This window comes from Bombina bombina, chromosome 12 (assembly GCF_027579735.1).
Source record: "Bombina bombina isolate aBomBom1 chromosome 12, aBomBom1.pri, whole genome shotgun sequence".
In the NCBI taxonomy this organism is placed as follows: Eukaryota; Metazoa; Chordata; class Amphibia; order Anura; family Bombinatoridae; genus Bombina; species Bombina bombina.
The window spans coordinates 74,922,041-74,945,570 of NC_069510.1; the positions used below are offsets into that span (position 1 = coordinate 74,922,041).

At 38.6% G+C, this 23,530-nt stretch overlaps 1 protein-coding gene across 2 annotated transcripts in view; it reads left to right on the plus strand.

Moving 5' to 3' along the window:
• Positions 1–23,530, plus strand: part of LOC128642851 (multidrug and toxin extrusion protein 1) — a 466,573-nt gene that overhangs the window by 380,012 nt on the left and 63,031 nt on the right. For both annotated transcript variants that reach the window (XM_053695697.1, XM_053695698.1), the window contains 2 exons: positions 12,015–12,084; positions 22,532–22,664. In XM_053695697.1, coding sequence (XP_053551672.1) covers positions 12,015–12,084; positions 22,532–22,664 — 203 coding nt within the window. The remainder of the gene's footprint in view (positions 1–12,014; positions 12,085–22,531; positions 22,665–23,530) is intronic.

The following is a 23,530-nucleotide window of genomic DNA, read 5'->3' on the forward strand; positions in this document are numbered from 1 at the left end:
AATGAGTATTTTGACCACATCATCCTCTTTATGCATGTTGTCTTACTCCAAGCTGTATAGGCTTGAAAGCCTACTACCAATTAAGCATATTAGGTGATGTGCATCTCTGTAATGAGAAGGGGTGTGGTCTAATGACATCAACACCCTATATCAGGTGTGCATAATTATTAGGCAACTTCCTTTCCTTTGGCAAAATGGGTCAAAAGAAGGACTTGACAGGCTCAGAAAAGTCAAAAATAGTGAGATATCTTGCAGAGGGATGCAGCACTATTAAAATTGCAAAGCTTCTGAAGCGTGATCATCGAACAATCAAGCGTTTCATTCAAAATAGTCAACAGGGTCGCAAGAAGCGTGTGGAAAAACCAAGGCGCAAAATAACTGCCCATGAACTGAGAAAAGTCAAGCGTGCAGCTGCCAAGATGCCACTTGCCACCAGTTTGGCCATATTTCAGAGCTGCAACATCACTGGAGTGCCCAAAAGCACAAGGTGTGCAATACTCAGAGACATGGCCAAGGTAAGAAAGGCTGAAAGACGACCACCACTGAACAAGACACACAAGCTGAAATGTCAAGACTGGGCCAAGAAATATCTCAAGACTGATTTTTCTAAGGTTTTATGGACTGATGAAATGAGAGTGAGTCTTGATGGGCCAGATGGATGGGCCCGTGGCTGGATTGGTAAAGGGCAGAGAGCTCCAGTCCGACTCAGACGCCAGCAAGGTGGAGGTGGAGTACTGGTTTGGGCTGGTATCATCAAAGATGAGCTTGTGGGGCCTTTTCGGGTTGAGGATGGAGTCAAGCTCAACTCCCAGTCCTACTGCCAGTTTCTGGAAGACACCTTCTTCAAGCAGTGGTACAGGAAGAAGTCTGCATCCTTCAAGAAAAACATGATTTTCATGCAGGACAATGCTCCATCACACGCGTCCAAATACTCCACAGCATGGCTGGCAAGAAAGGGTATAAAAGAAGAAAATCTAATGACATGGCCTCCTTGTTCACCTGATCTGAACCCCATTGAGAACCTGTGGTCCATCATCAAATGTGAGATTTACAAGGAGGGAAAACAGTACACCTCTCTGAACAGTGTCTGGGAGGCTGTGGTTGCTGCTGCACACAATGTTGATGGTGAACAGATCAAAACACTGACAGAATCCATGGATGGCAGGCTTTTGAGTGTCCTTGCAAAGAAAGGTGGCTATATTGGTCACTGATTTGTTTTTGTTTTGTTTTTGAATGTCAGAAATGTATATTTGTGAATGTTGAGATGTTATATTGGTTTCACTGGTAAAAATAAATAATTGAAATGGGTATATATTTGTTTTTTGTTAAGTTGCCTAATAATTATGCACAGTAATAGTCACCTGCACACACAGATATCCCCTTAAAATAGCTATAACTAAAAACAAACTAAAAACTACTTCCAAAACTATGCAGCTTTGATATTAATGAGTTTTTTGGGTTCATTGAGAACATGGTTGTTGTTCAATAATAAAATTAATCCTCAAAAATACAACTTGCCTAATAATTCTGCACTCCCTGTAATTCTCACAAAATTTGTACGTGCTCTCAAATGATGATTCTATCTCTGAACATGTAGGAAATTACCCTTAGATGACTGCACGCAAAGCAAACAACCTTAACCCTTTCAGTGCTATTGACGGCTCTGAGCCATCAATAAGTTTCCCACTCAGGTGCTAATGACGGCTCAGAGCCGTCGCTAGCACTCTCCCACCTTAAGGGAGATCTGGGGGCTCCCACCCTCTCTTACCCCGGCGATCAGGCCCGATCGTACTCGATCGGGTTGATTTCCGGCGATGTCTGTCCGCCTGCTCAGAGCACATGGACAGGTTATCTCAGGCATCTAAGCAGCTACAGACCACCAAGACCCACCTCTGAAAAGGTAATCGCCTAACCTTTCCAACAGTGTAAGTCTTGGGGATTGCTGGAAAAAAAACACCTTTAAACAGCTTAGCACCCAGGTTGGAAAGTGCTTAGTACTAAAAGGGTTAGAGGGACACTGAACCCCAAATTTTTCTTTTGTGATTCAGATAGAGCATGCAATTTTAAGCAACTTTCTAATTTACTCCTATTATCACATTTTCTTCATTCTCTTGGAATGTTTATTTGAAAAGTAAGAATGTAAGTTTAGATGCCGGCCTATTTTTGGTGAACAACCTGGGTTGTCCTTGCTGATTGGACAGCACCAATAAACAAGTGCTGTCCTTGGATCTGAACCAAAAATTTGCTGGCTTCTTAGCTTAGATTCCTTCTTTTTCAAATAAAGATAACAAGAGAACGAAGTAAAATTGATAATAGGAGTAAACTAGAAAGTTGCTTAAAATTGCATGCTCTATCTGAATCATGAAAGAACAAATTTGGGTTCAGTGTCCCTTTAGGGACCTTTTAGTCCGGAGTGAATTCACTAAAGCAACAACCACCAATTGGAAAATGCGCAAAGTATAGTTGGATGCTCTCCGTGCAGTCAATGTGTAGCTTGCATATTTGTCAAGAAAACTAACGGCTAGATTTAGAGTTGGGCGGTAGCCGTCAAAACCAGCGTTAGAGGCTCCTAACGCTGGTTTTTACCGCCCTCTGGTATTTGGAGTCAGTCAGGAAAGGGTCTAACGCTCACTTTGCAGCCGCGACTTTTCCATACCGCAGATCCCCCTACGCCATTTGCGTATCCTATCTTTTCAATGGCATCATTCTAACGCCGGTATTTAGAGTCGTGGCTGAAGTGAGCGTTAGAAATCTAACGACAAAACTCCAGCCGCAAAAAAAAGTCAGTAGTTAAGAGCTTTCTGGGCTAACGTCGGTTTATAAAGCTCTTAACTACTGTGCTCTAAAGTACACTAACACCCATAAACTACCTATACACCCCTAAACCGAGGTCCCCCCACATCGCCGCCACTCTATTCAAATTTTTTAACCCCTAATCTGCCACTCCGTACACCGCCGCCAGCTACGTTATCCCTATGTACCCCTAATCTGCTGCCCCTAACATCGCTGACCACTATGTTATATTTATTAACCCCTAATCTGCTGCCCCCGCTATCGCTGACACCTGCATATTTCTTATTAACCCCTAATCTGCCGCTCCGTAAACCGCCGCCAGCTACATTATACCTATGTACCACTAATCTGCTGCCCCTAACACCGCCGACCCCTATATTATATTTATTAACCCCTAATCTGCCCCCCACAACGTCGCCTCCACCTACCTACAATAATTAACCCCTAATCTGCCGACCGGATCTCACCGCTACTATAATAAATGTATTAACCCCTAAAGCTAAGTCTAACTCTAACCCTAACACCCCCGTAACTTAAATATAATTTAAATCTAACGAAATAAATTAACTATTATTAAATAAATTATTCCTATTTAAAGCTAAATACTTACCTGTAAAATAAACCCTAATATAGCTACAATATAAATTATAATTATATTGTAGCTATTTTAGGATTAATATTTATTTTACAGGCAACTTTGTAATTATATTAACCAGGCACAATAGCTATTAAATAGTTAATAACTATTTAATAGTTACCTAGTTAAAATAATTACAAAATTACCTGTAAAATAAATCCTAACCTAAATTACAATTAAACCTAACACTACACTATCAATAAATAAATTAACTAAAATACCTACAATTATCTACAATTAAACCTAACACTACACTATCAATAAATTAATTAAATACAATACCTACAAATAAATACAATGAAATAAACTAACTCATAATTCAGCTCTTTTGCCTGTAAAAAAAAAACATACAATACCCCCCCCAACATTACAACCCACCACCCACATACCCCTAATCTAACCCAAACCTCCCTTAAATAAACCTAACACTAAGCCCCTGAAGATCTCCCTACCTTGTCTTCACCTCACCGAGTTCAGCGATCGGTCCAGAAGAGGGTCCGAAGTCTTGATCCAAGGAATTAAGGTAGGAATATTCTGATTGGCTGATGGAATCAGCCAATTAGATTCAAGTTCAATCCGATTGGCTGATCCAATCAGCCAATCAGATTGAGCTTGCATTCTATTGGCTGATCTGAACAGCCAATTGGATGCAAGCTCAATCTGATTGGCTGATTGGATCAGCCAATCGGATTGAACTTGAATCTGATTGGCTGATTCCATCAGCCAATCAGAATATTCCTACCTTAATTCTGATTGGCTGATAGAATCCTATCAGCCAATCGGAATTCGAGGGACGTCATCTTGGATGACGTCATTTAAAGGAACCGTCATTCGGCGAGTAGACGGCGGTTGAAGAGGATGGATCCGCGTCGGCTGGGAAGAAGATGGCTCCGCTCTGGAAGAAAGAAGATTCAAGATGCCGCTTGATAGAAGACTTCATCCCGATGATGGACTTCCGACTTCAGCCCGATGATGTAGTTCTTCAGCCGCCGCTTGGATCAAGACTTCGGATCCTCTTCTGGACCGATCGCTGAACCCGGTGAGGTGAAGACAAGGTAGGGAGATCTTCAGGGGCTTAGTGTTAGGTTTATTTAAGGGGGGTTTGGGTTAGATTAGGGGTATGTGGGTGGTGGGTTGTAAATGTTGGGGGGGGTATTGTATGTTTTTTTTTTACAGGCAAAAGAGCTGAATTCTTTGGGGCATGCCCCGCAAAGGGCCCTTTTCAGGGCTGGTAAGGTAAAAGAGCTTTTCTATTTTAATTTTAGAATAGGGTAGGGCATTTTTTTTATTTTGGGGGGCTTTGTTATTTTATTAGGGGGCTTAGAGTAGGTGTAATTAGTTTAAAATTGTTGTAATATTTTTCTAATGTTTGTAAATATTTTTTTATTTTTTGTAACTTAGTTCTTTTTTATTTTTTGTACTTTAGTTAGTTTATTTCATTGTATTTATTTAATTTATTGATAATGTAGTGTTAGGTTTAATTGTAGATAATTGTAGGTATTTTAGTTAATTTATTTATTGATAGTGTAGTGTTAGGTTTAATTGTAACTTAGGTTAGGATTTATTTTACAGGTAATTTTGTAATTATTTTAACTAGGCAACTATTAAATAGTTATTAACTATTTAATAGCTATTGTACCTGGTTAATATAATTACAAAGTTGCCTGTAAAGTAAATATTAATCCTAAAATAGCTACAATATAATTATAATTTATATTGTAGCTATATTAGGGTTTATTTTACAGGTAAGTATTTAGCTTTAAATAGGAATAATTTATTTAATAAGAGTTAATTTATTTTGTTAGATTTAAATTATATTTAAGTTAGGGGGGTGTTAGGGTTAGAGTTAGACTTAGCTTTAGATGTTAATACATTTATTATAGTAGCGGTGAGATCCGGTCGGCAGATTAGGGGTTAATTATTGTAGGTAGGTGGAGGCGACGTTGTGGGGGGCAGATTAGGGGTTAATAAATATAACAGTGGTTGGCGATGTTAGGGGCAGCAGATTAGGGGTACATAGGGATAACGTAGCTGGCAGCGGTATACGGAGCGGCAGATTAGTGGTTAAAAAAAAATATGCAGGTGTCAGCGATAGCGGGGGCGGCAGATTAGGGGTTAAGAAGTGTAAGGTTAGGGGTGTTTAGACTCGGGGTACATGTTAGAGTGTTAGGTGCAGACGTAGGAAGTGTTTCCCCATAGAAAACAATGGGGCTGCGTTAGGAGCTGAACGCTGCTTTTTTGCAGGTGTTAGGTTTTTTTTCAACTCAAATGGCCCCATTGTTTTCTATGGGGGAATCGTGCACGAGCACGTTTTTGAAGCTGGCCGCGTCCGTAAGCAACGCTGGTATTTAGAGTTGCAGTGGCGGTAAATATGCTCTACGCTCCCTTTTTTGGAGCCTAACGCAGCCATTCTGTGAACTCTAAAAACCAGCGGTATTTAAAAGGTGCGGGGAAAAAAAGCATGCGTAGCTAACGCACCCCTTTGGCCGCAGAACTCTAAATCTAGCCGTTAGACTTTTGAAACTACTACAGGAAAGATTCACAAAATCCAAACGTTTATTAACTGTTCCCCAACTGGAGTCATATATCTTCTTTCCTGCTCTTGCCCTCCGGAGAGCATGGGCGGGAGCTGTGGACTCTCCCTGTATCAAAGGAATTTATCTGTTAAGTCATAATTTTTGTTTTCCTTCTAAATACAGGGAGAGTCCACAGCTGCATTCATTACTTTTGGGAAAACAAGCTGTAGAGGACACTGAATGCTAACCGGGGGGGGGGGGGGTAACAATAAGGCGGCCCAATCTGAGGGCACCACAGCCTGAAAAAAATCCCATCTCCTGAAAACTGCTTCAACAGAAGCAAAGGACCCAAAAAAGTTAGCAGGACCAAGTAACTGCCCAACAAATAGGACCGTAAGAGCCCACGTCAGAGACCACACAACGTCACTGGTCCCAAACCTCTGAGGAAACGAGAGTACCACTGACTATGAGGTCAGACGAAGAAACACTCCTCCACGAACATGATGAGGAGGACAACCAAGACTCCCAACACTGTACGCTTCCACAGAAAGAACACAGAAACAAAGTGACTATGCTAAAGAGGTATGAAAGGACCTCGAGGTACGATCCCAGAAACAAAAGGGAGAGAAGCCCCTTGCAGAACCTGAAGAAAAAGCCTCCTTAGAAAGAAGACCAAAAAGAAGGCGGATTACCCGACTGCAAGAGAAACTAGGAAATGGAGAGATATTCCAGAAAACAAACAGGTCAATGAATAGACAAATTTAAGAACCATCTTCTGCATTGATACAAAGAACCGATGCAATCCAAGACAAGAAGTCTAATGTCCTGAAGGACAACATTTTGAACGCAACTGCCTGACCTCAGGCTACGTAATAGCAAAAGGAAATGAACACCAAGGGTCCATGACCTCAGAATAGAACAGAAACAGATATCTAGATCTGCTGAGTAGCCCACATATCCGGGCAGAAGCGACGGATAAGACCACCTGTAACCGCATGTCTGTTAGACAGCCAGGCTAACCCTCAGGCTAAGAACTAGCCATCTTATCAAGAACTGGCTAAGAACCCTTTAACCAGGACACCCTGGAAGGACCAAAGAGAACCTCAAGAAGAGATATAAAACCAGAGAGAACCAACACCACCCTACCAAAACAGGGGGGGGGAGGCTGACAACCCAAAAATAAATGAGGGATCAGCTACAGCTGATGAAAGGACAGACACCTTTCCGAAAACCACCTATCACTATACCGCAAAACACCAAAAGCGAAGGCCCTGTCAAACTCTATAATAAGGAGCGCCCATAATGGAGAAGATTAACCACGAAAGCAAGTCGCAGCACAAACAAAGGAGCAATAAGGTACCCTGATGCCTGCCCCTGACAGACTGAGTCAACCCAGAAGAGGTGACATAGTCGAAGGGAACAAGGAAGAATAAACTTCCCCAGCACCGAAAAGATCCAGAGATCTACTGAAGAATCCCTGAACACGATTCCCTAAGGGCAAGACTAGGATAAGCACGAATGCCCAGAGAACCTAGATCAGATTCTACCTAAGGTACAGATCTATTAAAAAGGACACACCAAAGGGAGTCCATCAACCTCCTGCTGAACTCTCCGAGTCAGAAAAAGGATCTAATTCAGAAAGAACCCAACTGGTAAAACTCAGAAGACCAGGTCCTCAAAGTAGAAAGATTGACAGAAGATTCCTAAGAGAAAACAGAAGGAATCCCAGAAGACACCCTCCCACTTCCATGGAAGTGATAAGACAAACTGCCCCAGTAGACCAAAGGTAAGTTTCCATTAAAAGGAAAAGATATACCGTACACTGGCAACCAGAGCGGACAAACCAGAAATCTATGAAAATATGTAGATAGATAGCAACATGCCAAGTCAAAAATTCAGACTGATAAACATCCCCACCCACAGTACCAATGAAGAATTGAAGTAAAACAGGGCAAGCCTATAGAGTATTGTAACTCAAAATATCTAGGAGACTTCCTGTCTGAAAATCAAACAGATTCAAGAACTATCCTTCTGAAGAAGAAATAAGCTCTACATGGAGAGCACATAAGACCAATAAACCGAGAGAACCCCTATGGAGCACCAATAGAGGGGGAAAATACACCCCTGTGAAAAGGAACCGGGAAAAAAGACTCCAAAAAAGTCAACCGTCCTCCCTTCATCATGAAAGGCAAAACTTAGCTCCTAAAGAAAACTGCCACAGAAGAATTCAAACTCCAAGTCAATAGATTAACTCGTAGGCCACTTGGACTGCATACGATCCAATATCAGACGCCCAACCAAGATGATTTAACCAGAACCAGCCTGACATCCTAGATAGAAGGGCTTCCTCTGAACCGAAAAACAACTTCTTGAGGTAACCAGTACCCAAACAAGACCAGCCTGTTAGTCAGGATACAACATATCTGTACAAACCACAAAAGAGCTAAGTCTACCCAACCAGGACCAGCCGATATGAAGGATACAACATATCTGTTCAAGGGTCAAACAGAAAATTCTACATTTCTAGCCAGTCCAGAAAACTGAAAATAATAAACAATAAACATATAAGCAAAGGCTTAAACATAGTCTCGGACATATCGAGGGAACATCACCCCGACCATAGACAACGTTCTTGTTTTTGTTATTTATATATACAGTATATATATACATATATATATATATATATTTATTTTTTTTAATATAGAACTTCCACCGGAATATTCCATCAATAGCGTCATGAAATCGCTAATACCAGAATCCCTGAACGAAAATTCTTCCTAAGAAGAGAATCAATATATCTCACGCTCAAAAATAAAGGAAAATAAAAACTTATCCTAACCGGATTAGAAAAGAAATCAGGCAAGCGCACACAAAAGATAACATAAGGGAAAGTAAAACCGTCATGTGCCACAATTCCTCAAGACTTCCGAACTGGGAATCAGATACAAAAACATAGAAAAACAATAGAGACGATAAGAAATAGGATCACCACAGGCTCGCTATCTGAATCAGCAGACTGAGATTCAGCTGACGGATCAGAATTAGGATCCTCCAGCGTCGTTAGAACTTCTCTCAGACATACACGCAGGCGAGCCATTCTAAATCTAAAAGCAAAATTCACCTCAGTCAGGGTATCCGTGGTCTCCGACCATTTAGGTAGCCCCTCTGAAGCCTCAGAGGACACTGCTTACCCAGAAGACTGGTCGGATACCACAGTCCTCTTGCATGCCGGACCTTGGGTAGGAGTACACGGATTAAGTCTTTGCTTGCACGTGGCACGAAGATACAAATGCGCTAAGGCCAGAGAAATGGCCATGTGAAAACGTGCAGTAACCTCTGGTGGAAACAGACCTCCTTCAGGAGAAGGGGTAACGGTATGCGGGGCAACCATCTGTGTGGGAACAGAAGATGTAAGGGAACGTACCTCACAAGATGCCAAATCCTCAGAGGGCAATGGCTCATTGGTCTCTAACATTCCCACATGGGAAGATGATAACACTCTATTGCGGCATACGGAACATAATTGAGAGGACTGGGTTACCGGGCCTGCTCACAATAAACACAGGTATCAAAATCTGAATCAGAGGAAACCCCCTCTAACATATCAGCATCCTCCATAACTCAACTAAGCAGATTATGGTTAATAAAAGAAAACAACTGTCACCTTACACCCCTAATGGCTGGGGCACTAACCACCTCCTATGACCCAGACAGATAGAGAAAAAGGATCCTCTCCGCAGTCACACGGTCAGGAATACGGAAATGGGAAAGAAAAAACATGGTGCAGTGTGCAGGATTCATTACAGGAGAAAGTGCAGCAGTCTAAAAAACGGTGCAGCTCGAAATAACCTATACGTTCCGTAAAAGCCTATGAGCCCCAAACAACCATACACATAAGCAGTCAAAATCACATAACAAACATGATTGAAAGCCCCCACTGTTCAATAAGCCCCCACTGTTCAATAATCCCCCTCCAGAGATATTAACCCTTGATTCCATAAAGATAAAGGAGTTCCACTGAGACCTTGCCTTCTCATTACGTTACAAGCATGTAAAAAAATAAAACAATCTTACCGGAATCTATGCCGTGGAACAGCAACATGGTCATTCAAGTTTGACAGATGATAGCAACGCTTCTGACATGGACTTGAGTGCAGAAAAGCAGGCAGCAAAACTCGTAAACGCTGATTGCTTATGGAGCTGTTAATATGAGTCAGGGTGGTTTTCTCCCTGCATCTCCGGACTCTGACTTTCATCAATGCTCTCACTGAGAGACTGACAAAACTACTTAAAACTCCAGTCCCATTTCGAAGAGTACTACCCTCCATAAGGAACTACTCCGTATCTTCCGACACTTCTCTGCCAACCTCCTGTGATAAAAGGCAATGAATGACTGAGAGATGAAGAAAGTGGGGGAGGTATTTAAGCCTTTGACTGGGGTTTCTTTGCCTTCTCCTGGTGGCCAGGTTCTGTATTCCAAAAAGTAATGAATGCAGCTGTGGACAATCCCTGTATTTAGAAAAAAATAACAAAACAAAAAACCAATCAGTTATCTCTTGTGCGCTAACCCAGCACCATGTTAGACCAACTGCGCTAAACCCAAAGTGAGTTTCTATGTGAAGAACATTGGAATTGAAAGTATTTCTATTAAAAAACATTGAAACGCAGTAAAAATTAATAAAAATTATAAATTGCATGTTTGAGGTATAAATATATCTATCTATGTCTATATATAAGTGTATACATGTGTATTTATGTGCATATACATGTGTATATATGTATGTATGTGTGCACATATAGATTTACACATATAAGCACATAAACACATATATACACATATATAGACATGCACACAATACATTGGAGCCCTTCCCAGTCACACACATTGCCATTTACCTTATCTCTTTTCAACCCTTTTAAAACATTTATATTAATAATTTTTTATCTATTTTTATTTTAAAAAGTGTATTTATGTGTGTAGTACTTAATTTTAATGTATTTTTGATGTGTTTTGTGCAACTTTTTGTTAGCCCTTACAGTTATCTTCAGGTTTCAAGCCCAGCTAAATATTATAGTGCGATTTCGGCTTGAACTCAAACAACTTTTAATACCAGCGCATGTTAGCGCGGTCGTGATATCCACTGAAAGTAATGATTGTGCTCAAGTGAAGTCAGCGTTGCTAACCCTTCTATGGTTAACTCACTTTACAATGGACTTGTGACATCAAAGTTGCACACTAATGGTAGCTCGGTCCAGCAATATTGTTTAGCGCTTAACTAGGCTTGGCATGTGTGAGTTACGCATTTTGTAGGTACTGTACTTCCTGTTTTGTAAGGCCACACCCACTGGCCAGTTTTCCGTTTTGCTGGGAGAACCAAAACAATTTACAAATTTATTGTACTTAGATTGGCTCCTTTTGCATTTTGGTGCTTTTTTTGTGTGTGCTTATATCTTGATCAAAAGAAACATTAAAACAAGTAAGTAATGGTTGAAAGTATTTCAGAGTCGTTAAGACATGTAAAAGCTGACACTCTAATCTACTTTAAAATGTTCAAACTTTAAATACATTAATAGGGCAAAATTAATCATGTTCATTATTCTGGGCCAATTATTCACAGAAAAAAAAAATATATATATATTTTTTGCAGTCTCTTTAAAATGACAGTAAAGTCAAAATCAAACTTTCATAATGTAGATAATATTTTAAACAACTTTCCAATTTACTTCTGTTATCTAATTTGATTTGTTCTCTTAGTATCTTTTGAAGAAAAACATACCTAGGTAGGCTCTGGAGCAACAATGCACTACTTTTGTCATTAGCTCACCCAATATGTTCAGCTAGCTCCCAGTGGTGCTCTGCTGCTCATTCAACAAAAGATGCCAAGAGAATGGAGCAAATCTGATAATAGATGTATATTGGAAAATTGTATGTTCTATCTGAATGATGAAAGAAAAAAAATGGGTTTTATGTCCATTTAAATAAATGACTTTTAGGTGTCAGCCCCGCTCCTGGAAATCACTGATCACCTGCAATATTTTACAACACATATTTTCTGCTTCTGTTACAGAGAGATCATCAGCCTGGTCAGCTATGTGCTCCCTGTGTACGCGGCATCTCACCTGTTCGATGGATGTGTGGTAAGTCTAATCTGTTTTTGTGATTTCTTACGTAATGATATCATGGGCCAAAGAGATCACCCAAAATATGCACATATACTCCTAAAAAGTTGTGCCTTTATCTCACTGTGCCCATGTCAAGAGAAAGGGGGCAGAGTCTGAGCAATGTAGGCCCAGGGCAGCCTGGTTGTTCCAGTTGAATGGTTTATCTAGTTATGGGAAGTTTGTGGGTGGAGTTTGGGAATTCTTGGTCAAGCTTCTGGTTTACCTATATACAGTACAATCTGGGATGTAAATACAAGAAAGTATGAAAGCTGGGTTTACCTTTAATTTCTGGACTATCCTGCAAATTCATTGATGATTTGAAGGGGTGTAATGGCACTTGCTAGAAAATCGGCTGTATCCAGGGTCTACAGTTGGTGGCAATAAGCAATCCTCTGAAATATAGTACCTCCCTCGGTGGGCACTACTACACAAGTCAAACAAAACAAACAGCAATATAGAGGATGCACCTAAAACAGGCAATATCTCGCTATGGGTACCCAATAATGTAATAGGAAATACACTATAGAAATAGACTTATAATGTACTGTACTTATAAATGAAGATAATTTTGGAAATAAAAACATAAGTAAAAGAGCTAAAAAAAAGCAAATGGAAGTTAAAAAATTGAATGGTACAATCATATACATAGAATGGTGAAAAAGAGCTACAACATGAAATGGTTTTATCTTTAAAAAATCTCTGATATATAAATATTGGTTGGCCAACCATAAGATACTAATCATATAGAAAAATACTAATCAAATAAAAAACTTAATCACATTAGCAGTAAAATCACATATAAAATCAGGTGCCTGGTGGGTTTTGGTAAACACCAGAAGAGAAACAGCAGTTCCTCCCCTTTAGGGTGAAAGACAGCAATTTGTAATCCAAATCCTTGTGGATATAAAAGTGGTCTTCTAACTAAAGTACTGCTCAATGTATGAGGTACTTTTGTATGTGCACAGTACCTTAAAGGGACACTAAACCCTTTTTTTTTTTTTTTTTTTTTTTAATGGTTCGGATTGAGCATGCAATTTTAAGCAACTTTCTAATTTACTCCTATTATCAATTTTTCTTCATTCTCTTGCTATCTTCATTTAAAAAGCAGGAATGTGATGCATAGGAGCCAGCCCATTTTTGGTTGAGAACCTGGGTTATGTTTGCTTATTGGTGGGTAAATGTAAGCCTTCAATAAGCAAGCTCTATCCATGGTGCTGAACCTAAAATGGGCTGGTTGCTAAGATTTACATTCCTGCTTTTAAATTAAAGATAGCAAGAGAACGAAGAAAAATGTATAATAGGAGTAAATTAGAAAGTTGCTTAAAATTGCATGCTCTAGGCTCTGGAAAATTTCATGCTCTGAGAGGAGTGGTTTCCGGAGGAGGAGCTAACTGCACACACCTGTGTGTGATTACCTTCCAGTCCTGCAGCTGCTGGTGGAGTTTCTCGTGCCAAACCCAGGGACCTGGGTAGCTTCTTGGATAGCCTGTATCAACGCTCCTGGAACCAGACAGTGGACAGACATCCCACTGTGCTGACATTATTAGTCAGCTTGCAAAAAGCCTATACCTTGGGCTTCCTCTTTTTATATATATTAGAACTTGTGATATAACTTCAAAGAGGAACAGAGTGCCTCCCTCCCCCACCGGTGCTGCGTGGGAGGTTGAGGCTATCTTTATACACTCTCTCTGCTATACTGATAAACTGCCTTGAACCTGGCCCTAATTACCTGCAGGATAACAGCAGATTCTCTCCATACCCTTTCCTCCCCCACCGGTGCTGCGTGGGAGGATAAGGCTATTTACATATATCAACACTGCTGCACTAACAAAGGACCTGATGTTTTTTTCCTGACTCCTGCCCTGAGTACCCACAGCAGCGCGGCGGACCCCCCACATACCTTCCTCTCCCCCACCGAAGTTGCGAGGGAGACAGAAATCATCCGTGAGACTGAGCTGAAGTGTGGTGGCGGAGCCGCATCTTCAAGCAGGGAGCGATAAGTACTCGAAGCGGCTCTGCTCGGTGCCGGACTGAAAGCTTGCTGGAGAATCCCCCCTCCCCCACCGGTGCTGCGTGGGAGGTCGGGGCTGTGTGTAGCTAGCCTGGCAGTTGCCGCTGAGATCTCCCTGTGCAGCGCCTCTGCATATCTCTGCTCTGGTTCCTCGAGACGCTGTGGGTAAGCGCTAAATTAGGAGGTGCTCAATTTGGGAGCATGTTTTTCTCTCTTCACCTTTTTTTTGGGGATACCAACCAGAGCTGCATGTCCTGGGGAACACTGTATGGATCCTGGTAAAAATGCTATGGAAGATGGCTGTATAATTAACCCCTCTAATAGGTATCAGCAATTTTGGCATTTTCTCATATTGAAGGCTCTTTCTGCCCACCTACCTGGCTATTAGTTGAACGCTGATGCATAGAATGACCCAGGTAAGGTAACTATATAAAGGAACTTTTTTTTTTTTTTTTTTTTTCATTGGCTTCTTATATGATTCTTTTTTCTGCATATGATTTGTTTGGCACATTTAATTTTATTTAACTATATTACTTGTCGCTACAATTTTTGTCATATCAATGTATTGAGCAAATCTAGGCAAAAATGTTAATGCTTAAGAATGAGTAAAATGTGCATAGTATGTAAAAAGACATTGTACTTTCTCCTCTAAAAAGTGAAACATTCTCAGGGGAGAGAGAAGGGAGAGGAGAAGGGGAGGAAAAAAAAAAAATCAAAGGTTATTGAGTGTGAATAAGGAATTAATAATTCAATACCAGAGAAATTTACTATAACCTTTTTCAGGATATATTACCCATTATTACTGCTTGGAGGGAAGGGCTATATAGAGATAAAAGATCCTCAGTTATATTATCTAATAACTCTTTCCTAAGAATAAATCTCCTACGTTCCCTGAAAATAAAATACTATCCCTTACTATTGGACAGGGAGAAAGTTTATATAGAAATATAAAGATCATTAGTTAAAACTACCTTATAAATTTTCTTTAAAGAAGAGATATTTTAACTTCTCTGAAAATAAAATACAAATGAAACTGACTGAACCAGGATATAACTAGGTCACTGTGAATATGTTTGCTTACCTATAAAATATACTGTATATAATTGCTGGAATAATATTTTCTTGGATATAAATCTAATTAAGAAATTGCTGTTGCTGCTTTCAGAGATACCATTTCCTTTATTGTGTCTTTTGAAGATTAGCAACAGTAAGACAATTAATAAAATTGCCTAACATTAATAACGTCCCTGATCTCTGCATCCCTGGCTGGATCTAAATAACACGATTTAATTCACAGTTTATTATTTTTCCTTTCTTTCCTTTTTTTTTTTTTTTTTTTTTTCTCTCTCCCCTTTTCTTTTCCCTCACTTGGTCACAATAGTGCACATCCCTATCCTCACTTGTCTATTTGAGAACGCTTCACCTTCTCAAACTTAACTCTAAAATTAAGTTCACTCCCTGTATTGATCTTCACTTAGATAAATTGCCTCACTTCAATTTTTTTTAATTCTCTTTTCTTTTCTGGCACATGGATAAATTCCTTCACACCTCACCCCGGAATATTTCTCCAGCCATGGCAGCAAGACAGAGAGACAGAAAATTGAAGGGTAATCAGGAGCCTCCCACAGAAGCGCAACCAACTATGTTAAATGTACCAGTTGTACAAGAAGTAACCAATATTCACAGCTTAGTCGCTAGTATATCTGATGCGCTCTCTCCTAAATTTGAGGCTCTTAGAGCTGAAATCAAACAAGATTTTCTTTCTCTGACACAAGAGGTTCGTCAATTCTCCAATAGGCTGCAGGAAGCCGAACAAAGAGTTTCGGACCTGGAAGATCTAACAATAACGCATAGTTCTAATCTAGAAGGTATAAATAATAACGTACAGAAAATTCAAAACAGATTAGAAGATCTAGAAAATCGTTCTAGAAGAAATAATATAAGAATTATAGGCCTTCCGGAAGAACAACAATATGACAATCTTGTTAATTTTATATCAGAAACCTTGCCTACAATTTTAAAGATGCCATCTACCCTATATCCCATCCCAGTGGAGAGAGCGCACAGACTTGGTCTACCTCGCTCAGGCAATAAAGATAGAACTAGGCCTAGGCCTGTTATCCCTAGAATATTAAATTTTCAAGACAAACTTACCTTATTCCAGCATTATCGCAAACAACAGCCTGTTAAGGCTGGAGACGCTACAATCCTTATGTTTCAAGATTTCTCCGCTGACACTGCAGCAAGGAGAAGGGAGCTTGCTCCTATTTGTTCCAAACTGATACAAAAAGGGTACCAGGCAACCATAATGTACCCCTACAAATTAAAGGTTAAAGTTGGGGAAGTCACACACTTCTTTGAAGAAGCTCAACTGGCTGAGAGCTTCTATAACACACTGGGTTCCTAAGCTTAATAACAGCAATATTGAATATCTGATTATTAGACTGAGTGTAAGCTATAGGTTTTTGCTTATGGGAAAGACCGTGTCTCTTCTAGACGTGAGTCCTAGGACCCAACCCCCACCTGTGCGGAGAAAATTTAGGTGTCTAATTTTAAATTATTATTATTATTTTTTTTTATTATTATTATTATTATTATTTTTTTTTTATTTTTTTTTATTTATTTATTTTATTTTATTTTTTTTTTAATTTTTTTTATTTTTTTTTTTTCTCTCTTCTCTTTCTCCCTTCTTAATGTATAAATGAATATGCTGAATAAAAATTGTAAAATAGTATCTTGGAATGTAGGTGGTATATCTACCCCTATAAAGAGAAAAGCAATCCTTAATCACCTGCGAAAGATCCAGACTGACATAGGTTTTATTCAAGAAACCCATTTATCAGCTGAAGAATCTTTAAAACTTAAATCAACATGGGTAAAAGAAATCTATTTTGCACCTAGTGTTAAGAGGAAAAGGGGGGTAGCAATTCTAATAGGAAAGAAAATTGATACCGAAGTCACACATTTTGAGGCTGACATCGGGGGGAGATATGTACTACTGAAAATAAAGATTGCCCAGAAGATGTATACATTATGTAATACATACGGCCCTAATGTATTTGATCCAAAATTTTGGAACACTTTGCAGACCAAATTATTATCCTTCACGGAAGGCTCTTTAATTATGGGAGGAGATTACAATATGGCACCACAATGCCCGATCGATAGGCTAAGACATAATGTCAAACAGTTAAAACAAAAAAAAGATAATCTAGAGGGTAAGATGTTTAAAAAAATAATGCAGAACTTAGCACTGCGGGATATCTGGAGACAGCAAAATCCTTCTACTCAAAATTTTATCTGTCTTTCCAAGGCGCATAAGACGCTCTCCAGAATCTACATTTTTCTAATTGATGAACGTATGGTGATGAGAGGGGTAAAAACAGATATAGGACCATTATTTCTTTCAGATCATGCACCGATTGTACTTGAGTTTCAGCTTTCACATTTGTATTCTGCTGCAACACGTTTCTTTTTTCCCTACTATCTGACGACTGAGGTAAAATTCAAGAACTGGCTTATAAATAGATATAAGGAATTTGTACATTTTAATAAAGACTATTTAAACCGCCCTGAAGTATTTTGGGACACTGCAAAAGCAGTAATGAGAGGCGAAATAATTTCATATAGCTCAGCCCTGCATAAGAAAATTCGATCTAGAGAAAGAGAATCATGCCAATGTTTAACTAACACTTATAATCATTATCTGCTTGACAAAACCCCCTTAAATTGGGCAAAATACGTTAAAGCAAAAAATGAAAGGGATACTTTTGTTTTACTGCAAGAAACTCAAAAGGAATTAAAAATGCAGGCTAAGCTATATAAATATGGTAATAAATCAGGTAAGATGCTGGCCAAATTAATAAAAAATGAGAAAAAACAACCAATCATAGACAAATTGTATAATAAAGGTCTTCAGCTTTCTAAAGCCGAAGACATACTAGCTGCATTTAATGAATATTACCAGGAATTATATTCATTTAAAACAAGTGATACGCATACATCTGATGACTTTTGGAGAGATATCACGTATCCTACTGTCACATCAGAAATGGCTGATAGCCTCAATGTCCCTATTTCCATAGAAGAAATAGAGAAAGTAATATCCAAGCTTGCCTCAAATAAAGCAGCAGGTCCAGATGGCTTGCCTAGTGAATTCTATAAGATCCTGATTGGTGAAGCCACCCCACATCTTTGCATGCTCTTTAACAGCTTCTTTATTAGTGTTAAAATGATCCCTTCTTCATTTACCAATTCTTACACAACTTTGATATTAAAAGGCGGAAAAAACCCTGAATACAAGGAATCCTACAGACCAATTGCACTGTTAAATTCAGATTACAAAATTCTTACTGCAATTCTAGCATCTAGACTTCAAAGACCCCTCTCAGAAATTATACATACTGATCAAGCAGGTTTTCTAAATAACCGCAACTCAGCCTCAAAAATTAGGGAAGCCCTATTGGTGACAGAATATTTTGAGGTACTATCTAATTTAACTAGCGGGGGGGAGGACATACCTGACCTTGCTATTATTTCCTTAGATGCTGAAAAAGCCTTTGATTCAATATTTTACGAACATATCAAAACATCGTTAAGACAATTTGGCATCAGAGGTAATTTTCTTGAATTTATCGATAATCTATATAAACACCCATCTACAAGATTGATAGTGAATAACAACATTTCCCCCTCTATCTTGTTAGGTAGAGGAACAAGGCAGGGCTGTCCTCTTTCCCCGCTCTTATTTAATATTTCCATTGAACCTCTGGCAATTAAAATACGCCATCATTTGGATGGTATAAAAATTCGTACCTGCGAAATAAAAATCGGTCTGTATGCTGATGATCTGCTGCTTTATTTGGCTAACACCAAACTGAACTTACCAAAACTTTTTCAGATCTTGGAACAATTTGGTACATTCTCTGGATACAAAGTAAATATGACAAAATCAGAGATAGTGTGGCTCAGGAAAAATAAAACTTCAATATTAAAAACTCCTTTTCGCCAAGTAAAAGATTCTTTTAAATATCTAGGGATTCATATTCCGACAAGGTCCATAGATCTCTATACATTGAATATACCCCCAGTAGTAAAAATGATCAAAGAAAAGCTCTTGTTATGGCAAAATCTCCCAATATCACTTTCTGGAAGGATTGCCCTTTTTAAAATGGCTCTTCTTCCAAAACTTTTATATATACTTCAAAATACACCAATAATTCTATTAGGTAAGGATATACGTTCAATCAATACTTCACTTATACAGTTCTTATGGCAGAATAAGAGGTCAAAGATATCTCTTATGAAACTTTCAATACCAAGAAAGGATGGTGGTCTTGCCTTACCAGACATAAGGCTATATAACCTCTCCTTTCTGGCTCGTGTCGTAACAGACTGGATCTCATCTAATAACTATGTCTTGAATAATTATCTCGAGACCAGTGTCTGCTACCCATATTCTCTATCTGCATTAATACACTTAGTACCTAAAGAAATACCCTCAGAAATTAAACGATTTAAAACAATTCTTAACCCACTTAAAGCTTGGCACAAGATAGTAACCTTTCTTTCAATTAATAATAGTGCTACCTGTCTTTTGCCTATAATAGGTAACCCTATTTTTCAATCAGGATTGCATTCCGAAGTCTTTAGGAAATGGCATAATCGGGGGTTAACCAAGGTATACCAAATAATTGATAAAGAGAGAAAATATATCAAAACATTCCAGGAATTAAAAAGAGATTTTGATTTGCCCAATAAAGACTTCTTTGCGTATTTGCAATTAAGGCATTTTGCACAGGACCTAGTTAAGAAAGCTGGTTGGGAATGGGGACTAGGTAAACTCGATGATTGGCTTGCTCTAACAAGAAATGGTCATATGTCAATTGCACCATGTTATCATCTTCTGGGTACAAATAAAGGAGAACCGGTACTGGCAAAGATTGCCCTCTACTGGAATACAGCAATCCCTCAGAGTAATATTGAGTCTAAAACTATTCAATTGTCAATTAAAAAAATTGCACAAGTAACGCTCTCTGCAACTTGGAGGGAGGCACATGTTAAGCTCCTTCATGGGGCATATTTTACCCCCGAGAGAGGTTTCAAATGTGTGAATGTAGGGTTTAATAAATGTCCTAAATGTTCGTATCAGGCAGCTGATTTAATACATATGTTTTGGTATTGTCCAAAGATTAAAAATCTCTGGGCTAGGCTCGAATACTGGCTAAAAAAGGTGCTTAAGATAGGCTATGTCTCTTTGACAATATATCAGATAATACTCTGCCTTAAGGAAGAGCCTGGTAAGCAAACTGATGAAAAAATAATAATCTCCGCTATTCTTGCTACCAGGTATTTAATCTGTAAGAAGTGGAAAAGTCATGCAATGCCAAGCATTACTGAAATTAAAAACTGCATGAAAAAACAATGCATTTTAGACCAGAGAAACGCGGATATAAATAATGAACAAGACATTAAAAGGTTCTTTGATAAATGGGCTGCCTTCTTAAAAATCTTTCCGGCTGCAGAAATAGATTATATAATCTTCCCCTTTAGAAATACAGAAATTGTTCTATTAGGGAACTGGTAAAGCTTCAGGAGGAAGAAAGTGATGGTAATTTTTTTTTTTTTGTTATGTTTTCTCTTCGCATGGGGGGGGGGGGAACAAGGGGGGGGGGGGTTATACTGAAAATCAAAAACTCCAAGCATTGTAGGAAAATAAAATGTTTGTGTTCATTAATGTGATGATTAGCCTAAATTTAACTACATGTATAAATGAACATAGTACTATGTTGTCAAATTTATTGTATCTTTTGATTATGCCATGTTTTCAAAATGGTTGATATTGTTTTTGGACAGTGACTTGGATTATAAATAAAACAATTAAAAAAAAAAAATTGCATGCTCTATCTGAATCACAGAAAAAAGAATCTCTATCAGTTTCAGTAGAGGGCAAATGGTAGCTTGTTTTTATCAATACAATGCAGATCCGGTTTTCCTTTCCCTTAGCCTATATAGAAAGCTGAATATCAAGCCGTTCCGACACTTGTTCACTGCTGCTGCTGATAGATTTTGAGCACCGCTGACTCTCCGGTGTCACTGAAAGAGTAAAAAAGAATACAACTCAGGTTTTCGGCTGTCCGATAAAGCCTTTGTCAAGCAGTACTGCTTGACAAAGGCTGCATCGGAGAGCCGAAACACGTTGCGGAAACCCTGAGCTGTAATGTATTTTACCCTTACAGTGAGCCGTAGAGCAAGTCAAATGAAATGGGAAAGTCTGCAGTGCTTAAAATCTATCAGCAACAGTGAACAAGTGTCGGAACGGCTTCATAATCGACCAGCTTTCTCTATAGGGTAAGCAAAAGGAAAACCGGATCTACATTGTATCGATTACAACAAGCTACCATTTGCTTTCTACTGAAACGGATCAGGATTCTTAAAAGGACAGTCTACACCAGAATTTGTATTGTTTTAAAAGATAGATAATCCCTTTATTACCCATTTCCCAGTTTTGCAACCAACACAGTGATAATAATATACTTTTAACCTCTGTGATTATCTTGTATCTAAGCCTCTGCAAACTGCCCCTTTTTTCAGTTCTTTTGACAGACTTGCAGTCTAGCCAATCAGTGCCTGCTCCCAGATTACTTCACGTGCACGAGCACAGTGTTATCTATATGAAATATTTGAACTAACACCCTCTAGTGGTGAAAAACTGTTAAAATGCAATCTGAAAGAGGTGGGCTTCAATGTCTAAGAAATTTGCATATGAACCTCCTAGGTTAAGCTTTCAACTAAGAATACCAAGAGAACAAAGCAAAATTGGTGATAAAAGTAAATTGGAAAATTGTTTAAAATTACATGCTCTATCTGAATCATGAAAGTTTATTTTGGCCTAGACTGTCCCTTTAAGGTACTGTGAACATACAAAAGTTCCTTATACACTGAGCGGTACTTCAGTTAGAAGATCACTTTTATATCCACCTGCTAATATGATTACGTTTTTTATTTGATTAGTATTTTTCTATATGATTAGTATCTTATGGTTGGCTAACCAATATTTATGCATCAGAGCTTTTTACAGATAAGGCCATTTCATGTTGTAACTCTTTTTCACCATTCTATGTATATGATTGTATCATTACATTTTTGAACTTCCATTTGCTCTTTTACTATTTTACTTTTGTTTTTATTTCCAAAATTATCTTCATTTATAAGTACATTATAAGTCCATTTCTATAGTGTATTTCCTATTACATTATTGGGTACCCATAGCGAGATATTGACTGTTTTAGACACATCCTCTGTACTGCTATTTGTTTTGGCAAACTGTGAAGATAATTTTTTTTTACTAACTTAACCCCTTAAACCCTGTGTGAGTGGCATTTGCCTTACTTCTCTTTATGTTTCTTGCAGGCCACATGTGGGGGCATTTTACGGGGAACTGGAAAGCAGAAGATTGGAGCCATTTTCCACATGGTTGGTTACTATGTGATAGGCCTTCCTGTGGGAATCACACTAATGTTTGTAGCCAATTTTGGAATAATAGGTAAGAAAACATCTTACAGATGATCTATTTCTATCCCTCTTCCATTTACATACAAATCTATCCAGTTTATTGAGTTCAAGCTTAACCATAAGACAACCTACATACTCAATAACTTTTTGCAGGGCTCGACAAACCCAGGAGCCAGGAACCCACTGGCTTTTAGAATTTTCCCCCTGGCTCCGAACTTTTGGGGTTATTGTCCATCTTTCTGGGGTATTCTCCATACATATATATATATATATATATATATATATATATATATATATATATATACACACAATTGAAGTAAAGGATAAACACTCTTTAACCCCAAGTTGAGGTAAGCATATACCAGGGTGCATGTGTCAGATATAAATAGTCCAGAGCAAAGACAGTGACTCTGCCTCCTGGATGTCAGGATTATACAACTGTCCTCAAGATGGGTGATGCCATTTGACAAAGGTGTCTGGACACCGAAACGTCATGGGACTATGCTTTTAACTTTTTTTCAATAAAAGTTATTTTTTACTTAAATCCAGTGAGTGCTGTCTTTGCTCTGTACTATATATATATATATATATATATATATATATATATATATATACAGTATCTCACAAAAGTGAGTACACCTCTCACATTTTTGTAAATATTTTTATTATATCTTTTCATATGACAACACTGAAGAAATGACAGCCTGTATAACAGTGTACATTTCCTGTCCCCTCAAAATAACTCAACACACAGTCATTAATGTCTAAACCGTTGGCAACAAAAGTAAGTACACCCCTAAGTGCAAATGTCCAAATTGGGCCCATGTGATGTGTTAGTGTTACAAGGTCTCAATTGTGAATGGAGAGCAGGTGTGTTAAATTTGGTATTATCGCTCT